This window comes from Diabrotica undecimpunctata, chromosome 4, assembly GCF_040954645.1.
Source record: "Diabrotica undecimpunctata isolate CICGRU chromosome 4, icDiaUnde3, whole genome shotgun sequence".
NCBI lineage: Eukaryota > Metazoa > Arthropoda > Insecta > Coleoptera > Chrysomelidae > Diabrotica > Diabrotica undecimpunctata.
Genome location: NC_092806.1, coordinates 53,702,253 through 53,718,013, shown reverse-complemented (window position 1 = coordinate 53,718,013; position 15,761 = coordinate 53,702,253). Strand labels below are relative to the sequence as shown.

Below are 15,761 nucleotides of genomic sequence, written 5' to 3'. Positions count from 1 at the left end.
AATCAAAGAAAAAAAGCGTCTGAAGTGTTTTATTGCTTCAGTGGTCCTTAAATATTTTGTAGAATCAGGTGTTTAACTACGTCTCTCTAAAATGTGGAGAGTTTGTGTGTGTCTCTGGGATTCTAGGGTTTGATGATAAATTTATCCTCTCCATCGAATTTTCAATATTTTTTAGGCCAGAATTTTAAACGTTTAAAAAGAAAATAGGTTCTAAACATGAACGATACAATGTAGAAGGACTAAAAATATCAACAAAAATAGAGAATATAAACATCAAACTAAAACATTAAAACATAAATGAAGAGTTGAAAGGGTGTAGAAACATCATGAAAGAAGCAACTGAAGAATTATTAGGATTGAAAGGTAAACAAAGAAGAACAAAAACGAATGACTGTTTTGACGAAGAATATCAGATTGTAATAGAGAGAAAAACAGAGCATATTTAATGATGCAACAGGGGTACAGAACCCGACAAGCAGAGAAGAATATAAATAGCTACGCAAGGAAGAAAAGTAAATCCACCGCAGAAAGAAGAGAGAAACTATGAACAAAGAACTATAAGTAAGCCAATAGAGACGACAAAATTTTACCAGAAACTGTACAAAAGCAAATAGAAATTCAAACAACAGAAGTAAAGAGATAAGGAGGGTAATATATTGACAGAACAGCAAGAAAACTAAGAAGATGGAATTCCTAAATGAGATCGAAAATGTTTTAGATTATATTGATATATTGGATGTTCGTTTGTAATACTCCATTTAACGTTTTTTATAAAAATATTGCTTTTAATCATGTGTTCTTAATATGCCATACGCTAAATAAATTCTCTACTACTGATATGCTTCTCGGTAAAACTCATAAGGACAGCTAAATTCACGCTAAATTATATGATAACTTACGATATCACGCGTATGACTCATTTCGCGCAGGCTAAATCTATTTTGCGTATCAAGAATAAATTAGCCACATCTACTTTCTCTGCTATTTCAATTTCTGATGATAAAACACCTCGACAGAGACAATACCTAAATGAACTCCGGACAGAACTGAAACTTCGAACAGACAATGGAGAACAAAATCTGATCATTAAGTATGTAAGGGGTAGACCTACCATAGTCAGTAAAACTAAGAGCTCTTTAAACTAAATGTGTCCAGCAATTCCAGATCAAGTAAATCCCAACACCTTGAAATTACACGTTATTACCAAAATGTGCGCGGCCTTAATAGCAAAATTTCATTGTTTAATGCCAAGGTTAGTGATTGTGAATTCGACATCATAGCATTAAGTGAAACGTGGTTACGCAGTGATGTTTCAAGTATGGAACTCTTTCCGAATAATTATGTCGTATACAGAAAAGACCGAAAATTCCATGAGGTGGACAAGGTGAAGGGTGGTGGTGTAGTGCTCGCGTTAAAAGATTTCATAACATCTGAAATATTGGACATTACGGCTCTCGACGCACAATTTCCACTTATTGATCTTATTATTGTCAAGTGCCGGATTGGTTACAAATATTTTTATATAGTTGTTGTTTATTTACCTGATAAGTTAAGTTTGATAGACTTCGAATATTTTCTCGATTGCTTAGGGCAATTTGATTACTTAAATAATGACTGCATAGTACTAGGCGATTTCAATGTTTCAAGGTTTATAGATAATGATATGTCTGATTTCAAAACTTCTGTAGTTTTAAGTTTTGAGGGCTCTACTGGCCTTAGACAATTTAACAATGTTATTAATCACTTGGGTAGACTGCTAGATTTGGTCTTATCGCATTTCTCTCTCATCACCCAGCTCTTCTAATAACATTTACGGATATATTTGTAAAAGAGCCTAAATTTAGGTATGGTTTGGAGCAATTAACTTACAACTTTAAAAAAGCAAATTTTCCTGTTTTATATCGAGAACTGTATGAAACGGATTGGAACTCACTGGATACTTCTAATGACGTTAATGAAACTTTAAATAACTTTTATGATAAGATTTTTTCTGTGTTTAATAAGTATATTCCAGTTTACAAAAACTTTAGCCATAAATACCCACCCTGGTTCGATGCTGATATCATTCACAACATCAAATTAAAAGCAAAGTTTAGAAAAAAGTTTAAACGATTCAAAAATCAGTGTGATTTGCTTGAGTTTCAACGGTTAAGACACCTTGTCAAATCAAAAATCAGTTTGGCCTACAATGTATATGTCGAGAATATCCAAATTGCTTTATCCATCAACCCCAAGAAGTTTTGGTCGTACGTAAATTCAAAAAATAATAGTTCAAGAATTCCTGGTATGATGAAATATATGACATTACTACCTCCGACCCACAAAATATTGTGAATATGCAGAATTTTTCAAGAGTGTTTTTCTGTCATCAGATATTAATTTCAAGGCTAACTCTTCCTCAATTAACGCAGATTACTTAAATTTTTATCCTATTTTAGAGTCTGAGATAATTTTGGCTAGTGAGAAATTGAAAGACAAAATGACGTGTGGACCTGATAATATTCCATCCTTTTTGGTTAAGGGTTGCATAGGTGCCTTAACTGTGCCACTATTAAAAATTTTTAATTTATGTCTTCTTAACAAGGAATATCCGAGTCTCTGGAAGGAGTCAAAAGTGTGCCCAATATTCAAAACTGGTGAAAAGGGTCAGGTAGAAAACTACAGACCAATTTCCATTATTTGCAATCTATCGAAAGTCTTTGAAATAGTTTTGTATAATCGTATTCGGTCCACTGTGACAAACTTATTAATGGTCACACAATATATCTCAGGGGCCCTAGATAATAGTCAAGTTGACGTCATATATATTGACTTTACGAAGGCGTTCGACAGAATTCACCACGGCGTATTACTTTCTAAATTGTGTCTCTTAGTCTTTCTGAGGATGCCGTGACTTTTATGAGGTCTTACTTGTCAAATAGAACGCAGTTTGTTGCTTATAATGGTTACAAATCGGAAAAGTACCTAGCTTCTTCAGGGGTTCCACAAGGTTCTAATCTAGGTCCATTATTGTTCTTGTTATTTATTAACGATCTGTGTGAATCAATTTCTGCACCATGTTTATGTTATGCCGATGATTTAAAGATTTATTCATTGATAAGCGACCTAATGGTTACAAATTGTAAAAGTACCTAGATTCTTCAGGGGTTCCACAAGGTTCTAATCTAGGTCCATTATTGTTCTTGTTATTTATTAACGATCTGTGTGAATCAATTTCTGCACCATGTTTATGTTATGGCGATGATTTAAAGATTTATTCATTGATAAGCGACCTTAATGAATTTTCATTTTTTGCAGAGTGAACTGAATCGTGTACATGAATGGTGTAATGCAAATCATTTGAATCTTAATGCCAATAAGTGCAAAGTAGTTAGTTATTCTAGGAAACAGTCTAATTTATACCATCCTTATATTATCAACGGCAATGAACTTGAACGTTTAAATAAAATTAAAGACCTTGGAGTTACATTTGATTATAAACTCACCTTTGTTGAACATGTAAATTTAAAGGTTAAAGAAGCACTTAAATCTTATGGATTCATAATTAGAAATAGTCGAAATCTCACTAATACTAAGGCAATTAAATTACTTTATTACACTTTTTTACGCTGTAAACTGGAATATGCCTCTGTCATTTGGTCACCTTTTTATGATGAACATATCCAACTTATAGAGCAGGTGCAGCGTAAATTTTTGTCTTTCAAAATTAACGGCATATATCCCAAGAGGGGCATCAGCAATAGTGAGTTGTGTAGCGGTTTGGACGCAGTATCATTAGAATCTAGACGAATTAATGCCTCCCTAATATTCCTGTACAAGCTACTACATAATCTCATTGACTGCCCTGATATTCTTCGACAAATAAATTTTAACGTTCCATCTTATCCAGTGAGAAATTCGATTACGTTCAGAAATACACAAGCTAGAACTAATCTTATGTTAAATTCTCCTCTATTTCTCATGTGCAACTATTATAATTCCTTAAGTGCTTACTGCGATATATTTCACTGCAGTTTAAAGCAGCTTACTAGGATGGCTGAGATCTACCTAGGTGATTGAGTAGTTTCTTTATGTTAAGGTAAAATACTCGAAAAATGTGTTATTTAGTTAGTACTTATGAATTATTAATATATCATTTAACTTTAGTATTGTATTTTGTCCTATAACTGGATTCTGTTGGACAATAAACGCTATTATTATTTCATTATTTCTTTGCTGGAGGATTTTCAAACTATAATTATAGTTTGACCTACGAGCGTACTGTATAGAAGTGGGGTGAGGAATAGTCAGTATCGCGACTCTTCGCTTAAATATAATATATAATATCAATATATTTTATTTTAAGAATTTCTTGAACTGCTGCAAGTTGCCGAGCGTGCTTGTAATGACGTGTTAACTAATAGGAACATGTATGTGTCTCAAATGTATAGTAATAATATTTGCAATAATTCAGGAAAACTTAATTGTAAATATAAGTGACCAAATAGACACTTAACTGTTAACCGAAATGATAAACTATAAATCGATGTATGAGTAGATCAACGCTTAGATATATAACATACGCCTGTAGTTGCGGTAATAGACGAATCTCTGCATGAAGAAAATCATACGAGTGCTATGCTTACAGCAATGCAAAATTGTACGAGAGCAGGAAACTTTTCTGTTTTTGTCTTGGTTTTATGTAATTTTAGAAGGCTACGGAATGTATCCCTACTTTTTCAAGGCAAGTAATGTCTTTTTATGCGATTTTTTATATGCGCCTTTCTGTGGAAGTATCCACCGCATAAGACGAGACCTTAAAGCAGTACATTTTAGGGTTTGGTATAAACAACACAACTTATGTTTAAATTGTATGCTTTCTTTTCCTTATTAAGCATTTTCTAGACAATTATTGTCCAAAAGATATAACCAAGCATCAAGAACTTGATATAACTAACAGCGATAAAAGCTATATTTATTTTTACTCCAAATTAGAAACAGTTATATATTTGAACAGGATAATAGAGTATTAACCGGATAAATCCAAAATACAACGAAATATTCACAAATATGTAGCTTTATTCACTATGCTTGGGTAATTCTAACTAACCGTTTAATTGTAGTATTACCCGATATTCGCGCTTTAACGCCTAACCTTCTTCTTTCCTCCAATTACTATTCTTTTAGGTAGTCTCGTGTTTGGCAACCTTTGGCAATGCGGTCTACCATCTTAATCTTTGTGATTTAACGATTCCTAAGATATTCGGTTTTCCATACATCCTCTCTAATTCTATATTTGGTCTTTTTATGCATATCCCATTTCATAGCTTTCCTCCAAATATTTTCCTGAGGACTTTTCTTTTCTCACTTAGCGCTTAGAGCATGACTTGTTCGGATTTGTTCATCGTCCATGTTTCACTCGCATATAATACTCTAGGCCTAATCACTGTCTTACCACTTTATTTCTAAGCTATACTACGACCGATGTCATCTTTAAATTATGAAAATAAACTGTTCCAATTTACTACAATACAGGGAAAATAAAACACAGGTTCGATTTTTATTATTTTCATTAAATTAGTCACCTTTAAATATCAGATCTGCAGTGTAATGAGCATGAGTATTTTTGAGCTTGATTCGAGATACCTACAATCACTTTTTACAACTCCTCCTTTGGATTATTCATATATTTCAACACGAAACTTTTTAAATCATCAGCAGTCCTTTTCCCGTTATAATCAGCAACAAATTTTCCGTTTTTAAATAATTTCAGCGTCGGGAACCCAGATATGTGGTATTCTTCAGCAATTGATGGATTTTCGGCACAATCAATCATCGCAAGACAATATTTGTGTCCTTCAGAGCTAAGTTGCTGGGCTGCTACGTTATACTCCGGCTTCATTTTCTTGCAATACCCACACCAAGGAGCGTAGAACATGACTAGAACCACTTTGTCAGCAAGCTGAGTTCGGAAGTTTTTGTCTGTTAGTAACACCACGGCCGGATCCACTGTCCATTCAGCCGGCTCAGCGGGCGGAGAAGGAATATTTACTACTTTGTCGGGTTCTCTCATGAAGTCTATAAAATCTGGAGCCTAAAACAAATACATACTAAATTTAAAAAAAATGATTATCGTTATTAAATGTTCCCTACTAACAAATGTTGTGTATGATACGTTACAAATTCTAAGAGAAGTGAAAACCCAATAGTTAATGCAGTCTGCCTTCATTACAAAGCGACGATAAACGAATTAAGAACAAGGAGTTATGATTATCTATCTATATTAATAAACATGAATCGCCGAAATGTTTTTACGGGCATAACTTCAGAACGACTGCACCAAATTAGATTCCAGAACCTTTTTTTTGCCGCTATTATCAGAAAAAGGATTGTGTAAAAGATAATTTTCAAAAAATTGTATGAAAAGACCTTAAAACAGTTTCTCTGTCATTTTAAATCGCAATATAACTAATAGATGGCGCCATACTATGACTAACAAAGCAAGCTATGATTAACAAAATAAATGTCAGTATTGATAGATTGACATAACGACAAAGCTGTAAGTATTTGGTATTGCGGTTCCAATAATAACGATGACGTTTTAACATATCAGATGGAAAGATATGTCAATGAGGCGGTTTGGAGAATATTTTCATTTTCCGTACACAAACGGCATTCCACTGTAGTTAATTTAGCTGTTCACCTGGTGAATGGAAAACGACTTTAATTCACGAAAGAAACCGCAACGCAAAGAGATGAAAGATCACCAACGACAACGTTGAAATGTTACCTTTTCTTAAAGAGAGACTTGACTGTGATGGGTAGCTCTTTCGGGGCGACAGACTCAGTAAAACACAGGTTTGAAGTAAAAATAAATCTATTAATTTAGTATATCTACAATAAATAAAAATAAAAGGAATTCTACGTTGTATACTTATACAATGAATAAAACTAAAACGAATTCTACTGGATCCAGTGATGAACGAAGTCCTCGGCGAACGTCTATAAAAGAAAAGAAATTAATTAGTACTACTAATAAGAAACGAAATGGGGGAAATCGATCGCGCGCAGATTTATACTCGCTTTCGCTTCAATTCAGCGAAAGCTCCGAATATGCTCGCAAACAAAATATTTAGCTGTGCAGACCCATGGCAATGTTCAATACACAATGCCGACGGGTTCCGCTTGGCTAAGGACAGAGTATGATCCTCAATACGGAAATCTCTCTGTCCCGGTTGGTTCTGTGCAGATCCACGGTAATGCTCAATACGCAATACCGATGGGTTCCGCTTGGTTAGGGACAGAGTACGATCCTCAATACGGAAATGTCTCTGTCCGGAACGGCTCGCAGGTTCACTACACCGGCGAGTCAGGGAGCCTAGAGCGCTAGCTACAAGACTGTCTAATTCCGCTATTCACACGCCTTAAATAGCCGTCCTGAATCCCACTACGCCGTCACGTTGTAGAAGTGGATGCGCAAATATTGACACTCCCACGGTTCGAACTGTTAAACGATCAGAGCATCGTTACACCCCCTTCTCTTTGAGAAAAAAAAAGTAACATACCTTTTTTTTGTGTATATGGTGTCTACAGCCTTTTGATGTCATCTATCCTTCTCGGTATCTTAATTACTATTTAACTGGGAATAAGCCACAATTAAAGGTTAAAATACGTTTATTGACGTTTCAATTTCCACTTCGGAAATCGTTCTCAAAATACATTATTTTGAGAACGATTTCCGAAGTGGAAATTGAAACGTCAATAAACGTATTTTAACCTTTAATTGTGGCTTATTCCCAGTTAAATAGTAATTAATTTAAAATGCCACAAGAAAACAGCTTCAGAACAATATTCTCGGTATCTTTATCACAATCTTCCTACCCACGGTTTTAAATCTTTTACATGCGCCGTCATCTGCTTGCGGCTACTACTATCGGCCAATTTCAGTTTTACTATTACTGGTGATATTACTGACGTTACTATGTATGGTCCTGAGTACTTCGGCGCTAGTTTGCTGGTGAAAGCTGCACTAGCTGATGATAGATGGTGTTCCTTTTTCATGACTCGATCTCCTGGATGTGGCTGCCAGTCTCTTCGTCTTAGATCGTAATGTTTCTTTTGGTCCTCGAAAGCGTGTTCCATGTGCACTTTCGCTAGTTCTCTTAACGCTTCTAACTTGTTTAAGTTTTCTGCTTATCGGGCCATTTCCATCTTATCTTCTTCTTCAGAAGCATGTTTAGCGGTCCTGCTATTGTCGAATAGTTCTCTATGAATCGGCGGTACCATGATGTTATTCCTAGGAACCGGCGGAGTTGACGCACATTTCTCGGTGCTGTAAATCCGGTTATAGCGTTGGTTTTCTCCGGGTCAGTTTTTATTCCTTCTGCTCCAACCACATGTCCTAAGTATCTGAGTTCTGACTGGCAAAACGTGCATTTCTCGAAGTTCAGCTGTAATCTGGCTTCTTTCAGTCTTCGGAAAACTTCATGTAGGTGATTTAAATGCTCTTGGAGCGTTTTAGATATTATTACGATATCATCCAAGTAGGCAAACGCGAATTCCATATCGGGAGGTATTACCTTATCCAGCAGGCGTTGGAAAGTGGCTCCTGCGGAATGCAGTCCGAATGGGGTGGTTTTGAACTGAAAATGGCCTTTTCCGGGTACGCTGAATGCTGTCACTGGGCGGCTTGTTTCTTCTAGGGGTATTTGAAAATATCCCTGTTTCAAATCGAGGGTCGATATAAAATTTGCTTCCTTAAGTCTATCCAGAATTTCCGATATTCTGGGTAACGGATATGCGTCCTTATCTGATAGTTCGTTGACTTTTCTAAAGTCAATGCAAAATCTGTACGAGTTATCCTTTTTCCTAACTAGTACAATCGGTGAACTCCAACCACTTGTGGAGGGTTCGATGGTTCCTTCTTTTAACATCTTATCCACTTCTTGGTTGATGATCTGTAGCATTGCGGGATTGTGCCGCCTATAAGGCTGCTTGACTGGATCGCACTTTTTCTTCAATTTTATTTCGTGTCTTATTAAGTTGGTGGGTCCTGTTATATTCTCAAACTCCCTTAGTTCTTTTCTTAGGAACCTTTCTAACTCCGTATTTTGAGTGGAGTCTTTTAAAGTGTTACATGTCTCTTCTTGATGTTGTATGTATTGTTTGGTCGTATGTTTATCGAATTTAAGTTCGATAGAATGGTTCCTGAGGAATTCCACTCCTAGTAGGGCATCTTCCGTCAACCCTGGCATTACTATGAATGTTTGTCGGGTTTGTAACTTATCGATCTCGCATTCAATTGTCAACTTCTGGTTAAGCTCCATTGACGCTCCATTTGCTAGTCTCGTTCTCCCGCTGTAGCTATCTAGAGAGTCCTTGTATATCTGAGCTATTCTATCCCCGACGTAATTTTTAGTGGTACCTGTGTCGATGAGCGCTCTGTATGTTCTTTGCCCTATTTTCAGTGATGCGAACAGTCGAATGTCATTGCTTGCTGGCTGTGTAACGGCGAAAACGAATGGAGTCGAATCTTGTTTTACAGACTGGGACGACTCCTTGTTTCTCCAGTCTGTAATTCGTTTCCCTGACGCCTGAAACAGCAGTCGCTGCTGTAAACTCCTTCTCTGCCGCAACGCGAACAAAACTTTTTCCATGGGTTTTTGCAGTTTTTACGGCTGTGACCTTGATTTGCTCGGGTCTTTTCGTCTTCTACAGCTTCGTATTCTTGGGCTAAATCTTGTAATTCGGCTAAGTTTCCGAAATCCCGGCGGCGAGCATAAAGCTTATATTCTGGTAACAAATTTGTGTATATCCTTTCGAGTTCTTGGTTTCTGGAAAAAGTTTTGAGTTCTTGGTTTCTGGAAAAAGACCCTTCTCGTCTGATTAATGTTTGAATTTCCGTGATATATCTATCTACTGGTTCGTTTTGTCTCTGTTTTCTGTTTCGGATTTGCTCTTCTAGTTGTAGCAAATATCCCCTGGGATAGAAAGCTTTTTTAAAATCTTCGCTGAAATCTGTCCATGACTTCCAATTTTTGTTATTGTTTCTGTACCATAACAAAGCGTGGTCTCCTAATAATTCTGGTAATGCTCTTAGCAGATCTTGTTTATCGATCTCGTAGGCCAAGCTTAATTCGTCTATCCTCTCTAAGAAGTCTATTGCATCCGAATGCTTCTTGTCGAAGTGTGTGTTCCACTTTCGTACTTGATTTAGCAATTCTGGTTGCCCCATTTGTTTCGTTATTGTTAATTCCTGTAATTGTCTTCGGATGCCCGAAATTTCCTGGGTCAGTGTGTCGGATTCTGTTCCCATGGACGTTTTTTCTTTTGGGATTGTTCCTGTCGCTTCCTCGTGATTTTTAAAATAGGTTCTGAGTCGTGCTCTCAATTCGTCGACGGTTCCCTTGGGATCTAAGCCGTATTTTTCGGCCTCGCTCTGCAACTCCTCTTTGCAAAGTCGGTTTATCCACGACGTACCTGTTACTGAGTCTGTGTCTTTATCTGTCGGCATGTTATTAATTTTGCTCGGGCGCCAGTTTGTGATGGGTAGCTCTTTCGGGGCGACAGACTCAGTAAAACACAGGTTTGAAGTAAAAATAAATCTATTAATTTAGTATATCTACAATAAATAAAAATAAAAGGAATTCTACGTTGTATACTTATACAATGAATAAAACTAAAACGAATTCTACTGGATCCAGTGATGAACGAAGTCCTCGGCGAACGTCTATAAAAGAAAAGAAATTAATTAGTACTACTAATAAAAAACGAAATGGGGGAAATCGATCGCGCGCAGATTTATACTCGCTTTCGCTTCAATTCAGCGAAAGCTCCGAATATGCTCGCAAACAAAATATTTAGCTGTGCAGACCCATGGCAATGTTCAATACACAATGCCGACGGGTTCCGCTTGGCTAAGGACAGAGTATGATCCTCAATACGGAAATCTCTCTGTCCCGGTTGGTTCTGTGCAGATCCACGGTAATGCTCAATACGCAATACCGATGGGTTCCGCTTGGTTAGGGACAGAGTACGATCCTCAATACGGAAATGTCTCTGTCCGGAACGGCTCGCAGGTTCACTACACCGGCGAGTCAGGGAGCCTAGAGCGCTAGCTACAAGACTGTCTAATTCCGCTATTCACACGCCTTAAATAGCCGTCCTGAATCCCACTACGCCGTCACGTTGTAGAAGTGGATGCGCAAATATTGACACTCCCACGGTTCGAACTGTTAAACGATCAGAGCATCGTTACATGACAACATATATATTGTTAGGTATATTTTACGTTCAGCGATAAGTCAGAATCGGTTTATTAAAATAAAATAAAATATATTAAAACAGAATAAAATGAAATACAGTAGAGTAAAATAGAATACGTGTACCTGCACTATAAGATAACGTTCTTTATCTGAGTCGACTCTGTCTACATTTGAAGAGTTATACACTTTGACAATCTCATCTCCTATAATTTGCAACGCGCCATACACAAATAATTTCGATATTCTGATTTAAAATTCACTAATAAAACAGCAAAATTAGCAAAAAGTTTTCAATGTTTAACATTAATAGGAACTACAGGAAAAAATCTTACCGTTCTTCCACCTTTATAGTCTTTCATCTCCTTCTTGTAGTAACTGAAATATTTAAACGTGGGATAACCTGTCACGTCGTTTGCACTACAGACTGCTGGGTATACAGTACAATCAACAGCAGTAAATTCGACTCTGGGATCATCCTTGAACTCTGTAGCGGCTTGAGTATATTCAGGTTTGGCTTTTTTACAATGTCCACACCCTGGAAAATAGATAAATGTTATAATTTTTCGACTAAAGATCTTTAGTATGTCGCCATTCTATCTATTTATCTCTATCACTCACACGGTTTGTCCGGTGTCAAATTTTATTTATTGACTTGAAGAAGGCCTCTGACTGAGCACAAAATAAACAACTGATCGAATCCTAACATGCGACATAGCAAATGAAAGGGAAGGATATAACGAATATTGTAAGATAAAAAAAAACAAACAAGGCGACTACCAAAAGGGCACTACACAGTATTTTTGTTATTAATGAACGTATAGCGATACTACATAACACTATAAATGATGAAGGCCTCTACTGAGTAGAAAATAAACAACTAGCCGAATCCTAGCATATGACACATCAGATTAAACCACGTGAAACGCATAATATACATAATGTATAAAGCGTGCCATAAATATATATATATATATATATATATATATATATATATATATATATATATATACATATATACATACATACATACAATGAATGTAGATGGCAATCAACTGGATCCCCGTCGCATGCGATGGGCAAAATTACTAGTCTGTTTATAAGAACACTAATTATCTACTAAACTGGTAACTACCATCTGTGTTTTATGGCATATTTTTAAGAATATAAACTTACATGGGGCATAAAACATGACCAGGGAATGTTTCTTCTTCTTTAGGAATGGTTTAAATGTCTCTTCGGTCAAGTGAACTACCTCACTTTCTTCATCAACCCACGGTTTTTCTGGCGGGGGTGGTGGTGGAGGTTCTTTAGGATCTTTCATGAAATCTATAATTTTAGAAGCGTCCCTAACGTTGATGTCGAACTTCTGTTCTCCGAATGAGAAGTAAATAACAGTTGGATAGCCTTTGACTGAGTACCTGGAGGCCAGTGTGGGTTCTTTGGTGGCGTCTACCGCAGCTAGCATGCCTGGAATCTGCAAGAAAATTATTTTATAGTAGTACGTTAAAAAGATATGAAAAACTGAAATTTTCTTTTTAATATATCACTTTGACAATTTGATGAGTACTATTCTAGAAACTATTGAATGCAAAGTACGAATCCAGGGGGAACTCTCTGAACCTTTTAAAACAAATAACGGGCTACGTCAGGGAGACCCACTCTCCTGTATACTATTCAATCTAGCTCTGGAAAAAGTAATACGTACGTCACAAATCACAACTACCGGTTCAATATATAACAAATCTGTGCAAATCTTAGCATATGCTGATGATATCAATATTGTTGGGAGAACGGAAAACGCAGCACGAGAGGCGTACGTAGCATTAAAGGAAGCGGCTACAAAAATGGGTTTAATAATAAACACCAACAAAACAAAATACATGAAAATAGGTACGCAACCACAAACACTACGGCCACTTGTTATAGAAAATGACGTCATCGAAGCAGTTAACGAATTTGTATACCTGGGAACGCTCGTCAATACTGAAAATGACACTACCGCAGAGATAAACCGCAGAATTTGCACGGCTAATAGATGCTATTTTGGGCTTAATCTCCTTTTTAAATCTACAGTTATATCAAGAAATACAAAAGTAAAACTCTACAAAACAATAATACGCCCAGTCCTAACATATGGTTCAGAAACCTGGACTTTAACAAAAAGCAATGAAAACATGTTAGGATGTTTCGAAAGAAAAATACTAAGGCGCATCTATGGAGCGGTAAATGAAAATGGTGTCTGGAGAAGACGACACAACTTCGAACTCTATAGGATATACCAGGAACCAGATATCGTAAAACACATAAAGATAGGACGTCTGAGGTGGGTAGGTCATGTAATGCGGATGGAGCAAACCGACCCAGCTAGAAAAACGCTCCTTGATAGACCTATTGGTCAAAGAAGAAGAGGAAGACCCAGAACAAGATTCCTAGATAACATAGACCAAGATATGAGAAATATGGAAATACGTGCTTGGCGGAGGAAGGCGATGGATAGGGACGACTGGAGAAAAATTCTTGGGGAGGCTAGGACCCACACAGGGTTGTAAAGCCAAAATGATGATGCTAGAAACTATTACAGTTTAAGTTCTTGTGGTCGACCAAGGTTCGATGCAGTGTACTTAGTAATTCAATTTGATTTGTCAGAATAGCTAGGAAATGAAATGAGTTCAAAGCTGCACTTTCAATCAAACTAATCTTGTAAAATTAATAGAAACCTATAATAAAACTAATTAATTGACTAGGTAATTTAACTCTCCACGTTGGTGCTCTGAATGTAATTTAAACTACAGTAAAGCCGACGGTTTAAAGAAATACTTACTCCTTCGTTCTTCATTTGAGCAGCTGCAGCCTCATATTCCGGTTTCATTTTTTTGCAATGACCACACCAAGGAGCATAGAACATTATCAACACTGACGATTCGTCTTTTAACACTGGATCAAAACTGCTTGTGGTCAAGTGGACTACATCGTTATCGACATCGGACCATTCCGCTTCTTTGATTTTGACCGGAGGCGCTGATGGATTACGCATGAATGACACTATCGCTGCTTTCTTGTTTTCCCCTTCGTAAGGAAACTTAAGATGGCCGTTCCTAAAAAAATATATATATTTATAACCGAAAGGAAGCACGAGCTCTGATAATTATGTTTCTATTAAGATCACGATCCAATATTTGCATATTTTACTTGAAACATGTTTCCTTTTTAAGATACTTGTACCAGTAATAATAAATCATCTCAGTTTGCTAACAAATTGCAATTGCAGTACTTAAACGCAGTTGCACAGCTTTTTATTTTTCGAAAATTTTAAAACAATTATAAAAAGAGGAATTGCTACTATCGATTATCAAATCTCTATTATGACAATAATTACGAAAAGTAATAATGATGTCATGGCAAAATGTTCTTCTTTTTCATCTAGATAAAAGACCATTATCGATCGTTGGATATCATGTTGGCTACCATAATCGCTATCATGGCTATATTGACAGGAGCTCTAAATAATGATATAGTCGATTTTCTGTACCATTGTCTTAAGTTTTTAAGCCATAATGTTCTTCTCGGTGCTTCAGAATGTGATGGAAGTAGTCCAGCTTACACATTATTATATTGAACAGTCGTGTCATTTGGTTCAACTGTTTGAAATCAAATGATTTCCTCATTTCTGACTGTCGATCCAGCTTATCTTTCGTAGGCGTTTGTATATCCTCTGAGGTAAGCTGCTGTTTAAAGCCTTAAGTGCCTCACTTATCAGTCCAGGCTTCTACTCCGTTTAGTAATACTGGAAAGATATAACAATATGTTATTTTAACTCGATGGTCACTATTATGGTCGGGGTGAAAAATGTTGTTTCTCATTTTTTCAAATGTTTCACTGTCCCGTTCTATTCGGCTTTTAATTTAAACAGTCGGTTCCCAACTCTGATTGATAGTACTGTCGAGATACATGAGTTTCTCCACTCTGTCCAGTAATGCATATTAGCTAATACGTACTAAGATATTGTCGACATGTCTAATATTGTTCACGGTTAGGTCATTCACTATTATGCCTTCTATTTTCTGTTTCAGGAGAGAGAATGGCATCATTCTCTCTCCTGATGCCAACCAATATGTAGCCTCGCCCTTTTTAAAAATTTTAAACTGTTTGTCCTTGTGTCGTGTTCTGTCAATGTATCTTTTAATGTTTATGACATTCTATATATATATATATATATATATATATATATATATATATATATATATTATATATATATATATATATATATATATATATATATATATATATATATATATATATATATATATATATATATATATATATTGGATAGGCCAAATTTGACTAAATGCCCCTGAAGATACTCTAGAAGCGAAAGTACTTGGGCAAGGTTTAATAAATAAACTGTGCTCGATATCTGCCTTTCATTTGATTAAAGTTCATTTATTCGAGCATTCAACCTTATATCACTTTATTAACTTTGTTGTTGTGACTTTTTTTAAATTTATTTATTACCGCTCT

The 15,761-nt window shown here is 36.2% G+C and overlaps 1 protein-coding gene across 1 annotated transcript in view; it reads right to left on the bottom strand.

Annotated features, from left to right (window-relative positions):
- Positions 1–5,531: 5,531 nt before the first annotated feature.
- LOC140439521 (protein disulfide-isomerase A5-like) overlaps positions 5,532–15,761 on the bottom strand; it is a 33,165-nt gene continuing 22,935 nt past the window's right edge. The window contains exons 5-8 of the mRNA XM_072529487.1: positions 14,065–14,338; positions 12,417–12,717; positions 11,576–11,778; positions 5,532–6,073 (exon numbers count right to left, since the gene is read on the bottom strand). Of these exons, the coding sequence (XP_072385588.1) occupies positions 5,639–6,073; positions 11,576–11,778; positions 12,417–12,717; positions 14,065–14,338 (1,213 nt within the window). The 3' untranslated portion in view covers positions 5,532–5,638. The remainder of the gene's footprint in view (positions 6,074–11,575; positions 11,779–12,416; positions 12,718–14,064; positions 14,339–15,761) is intronic.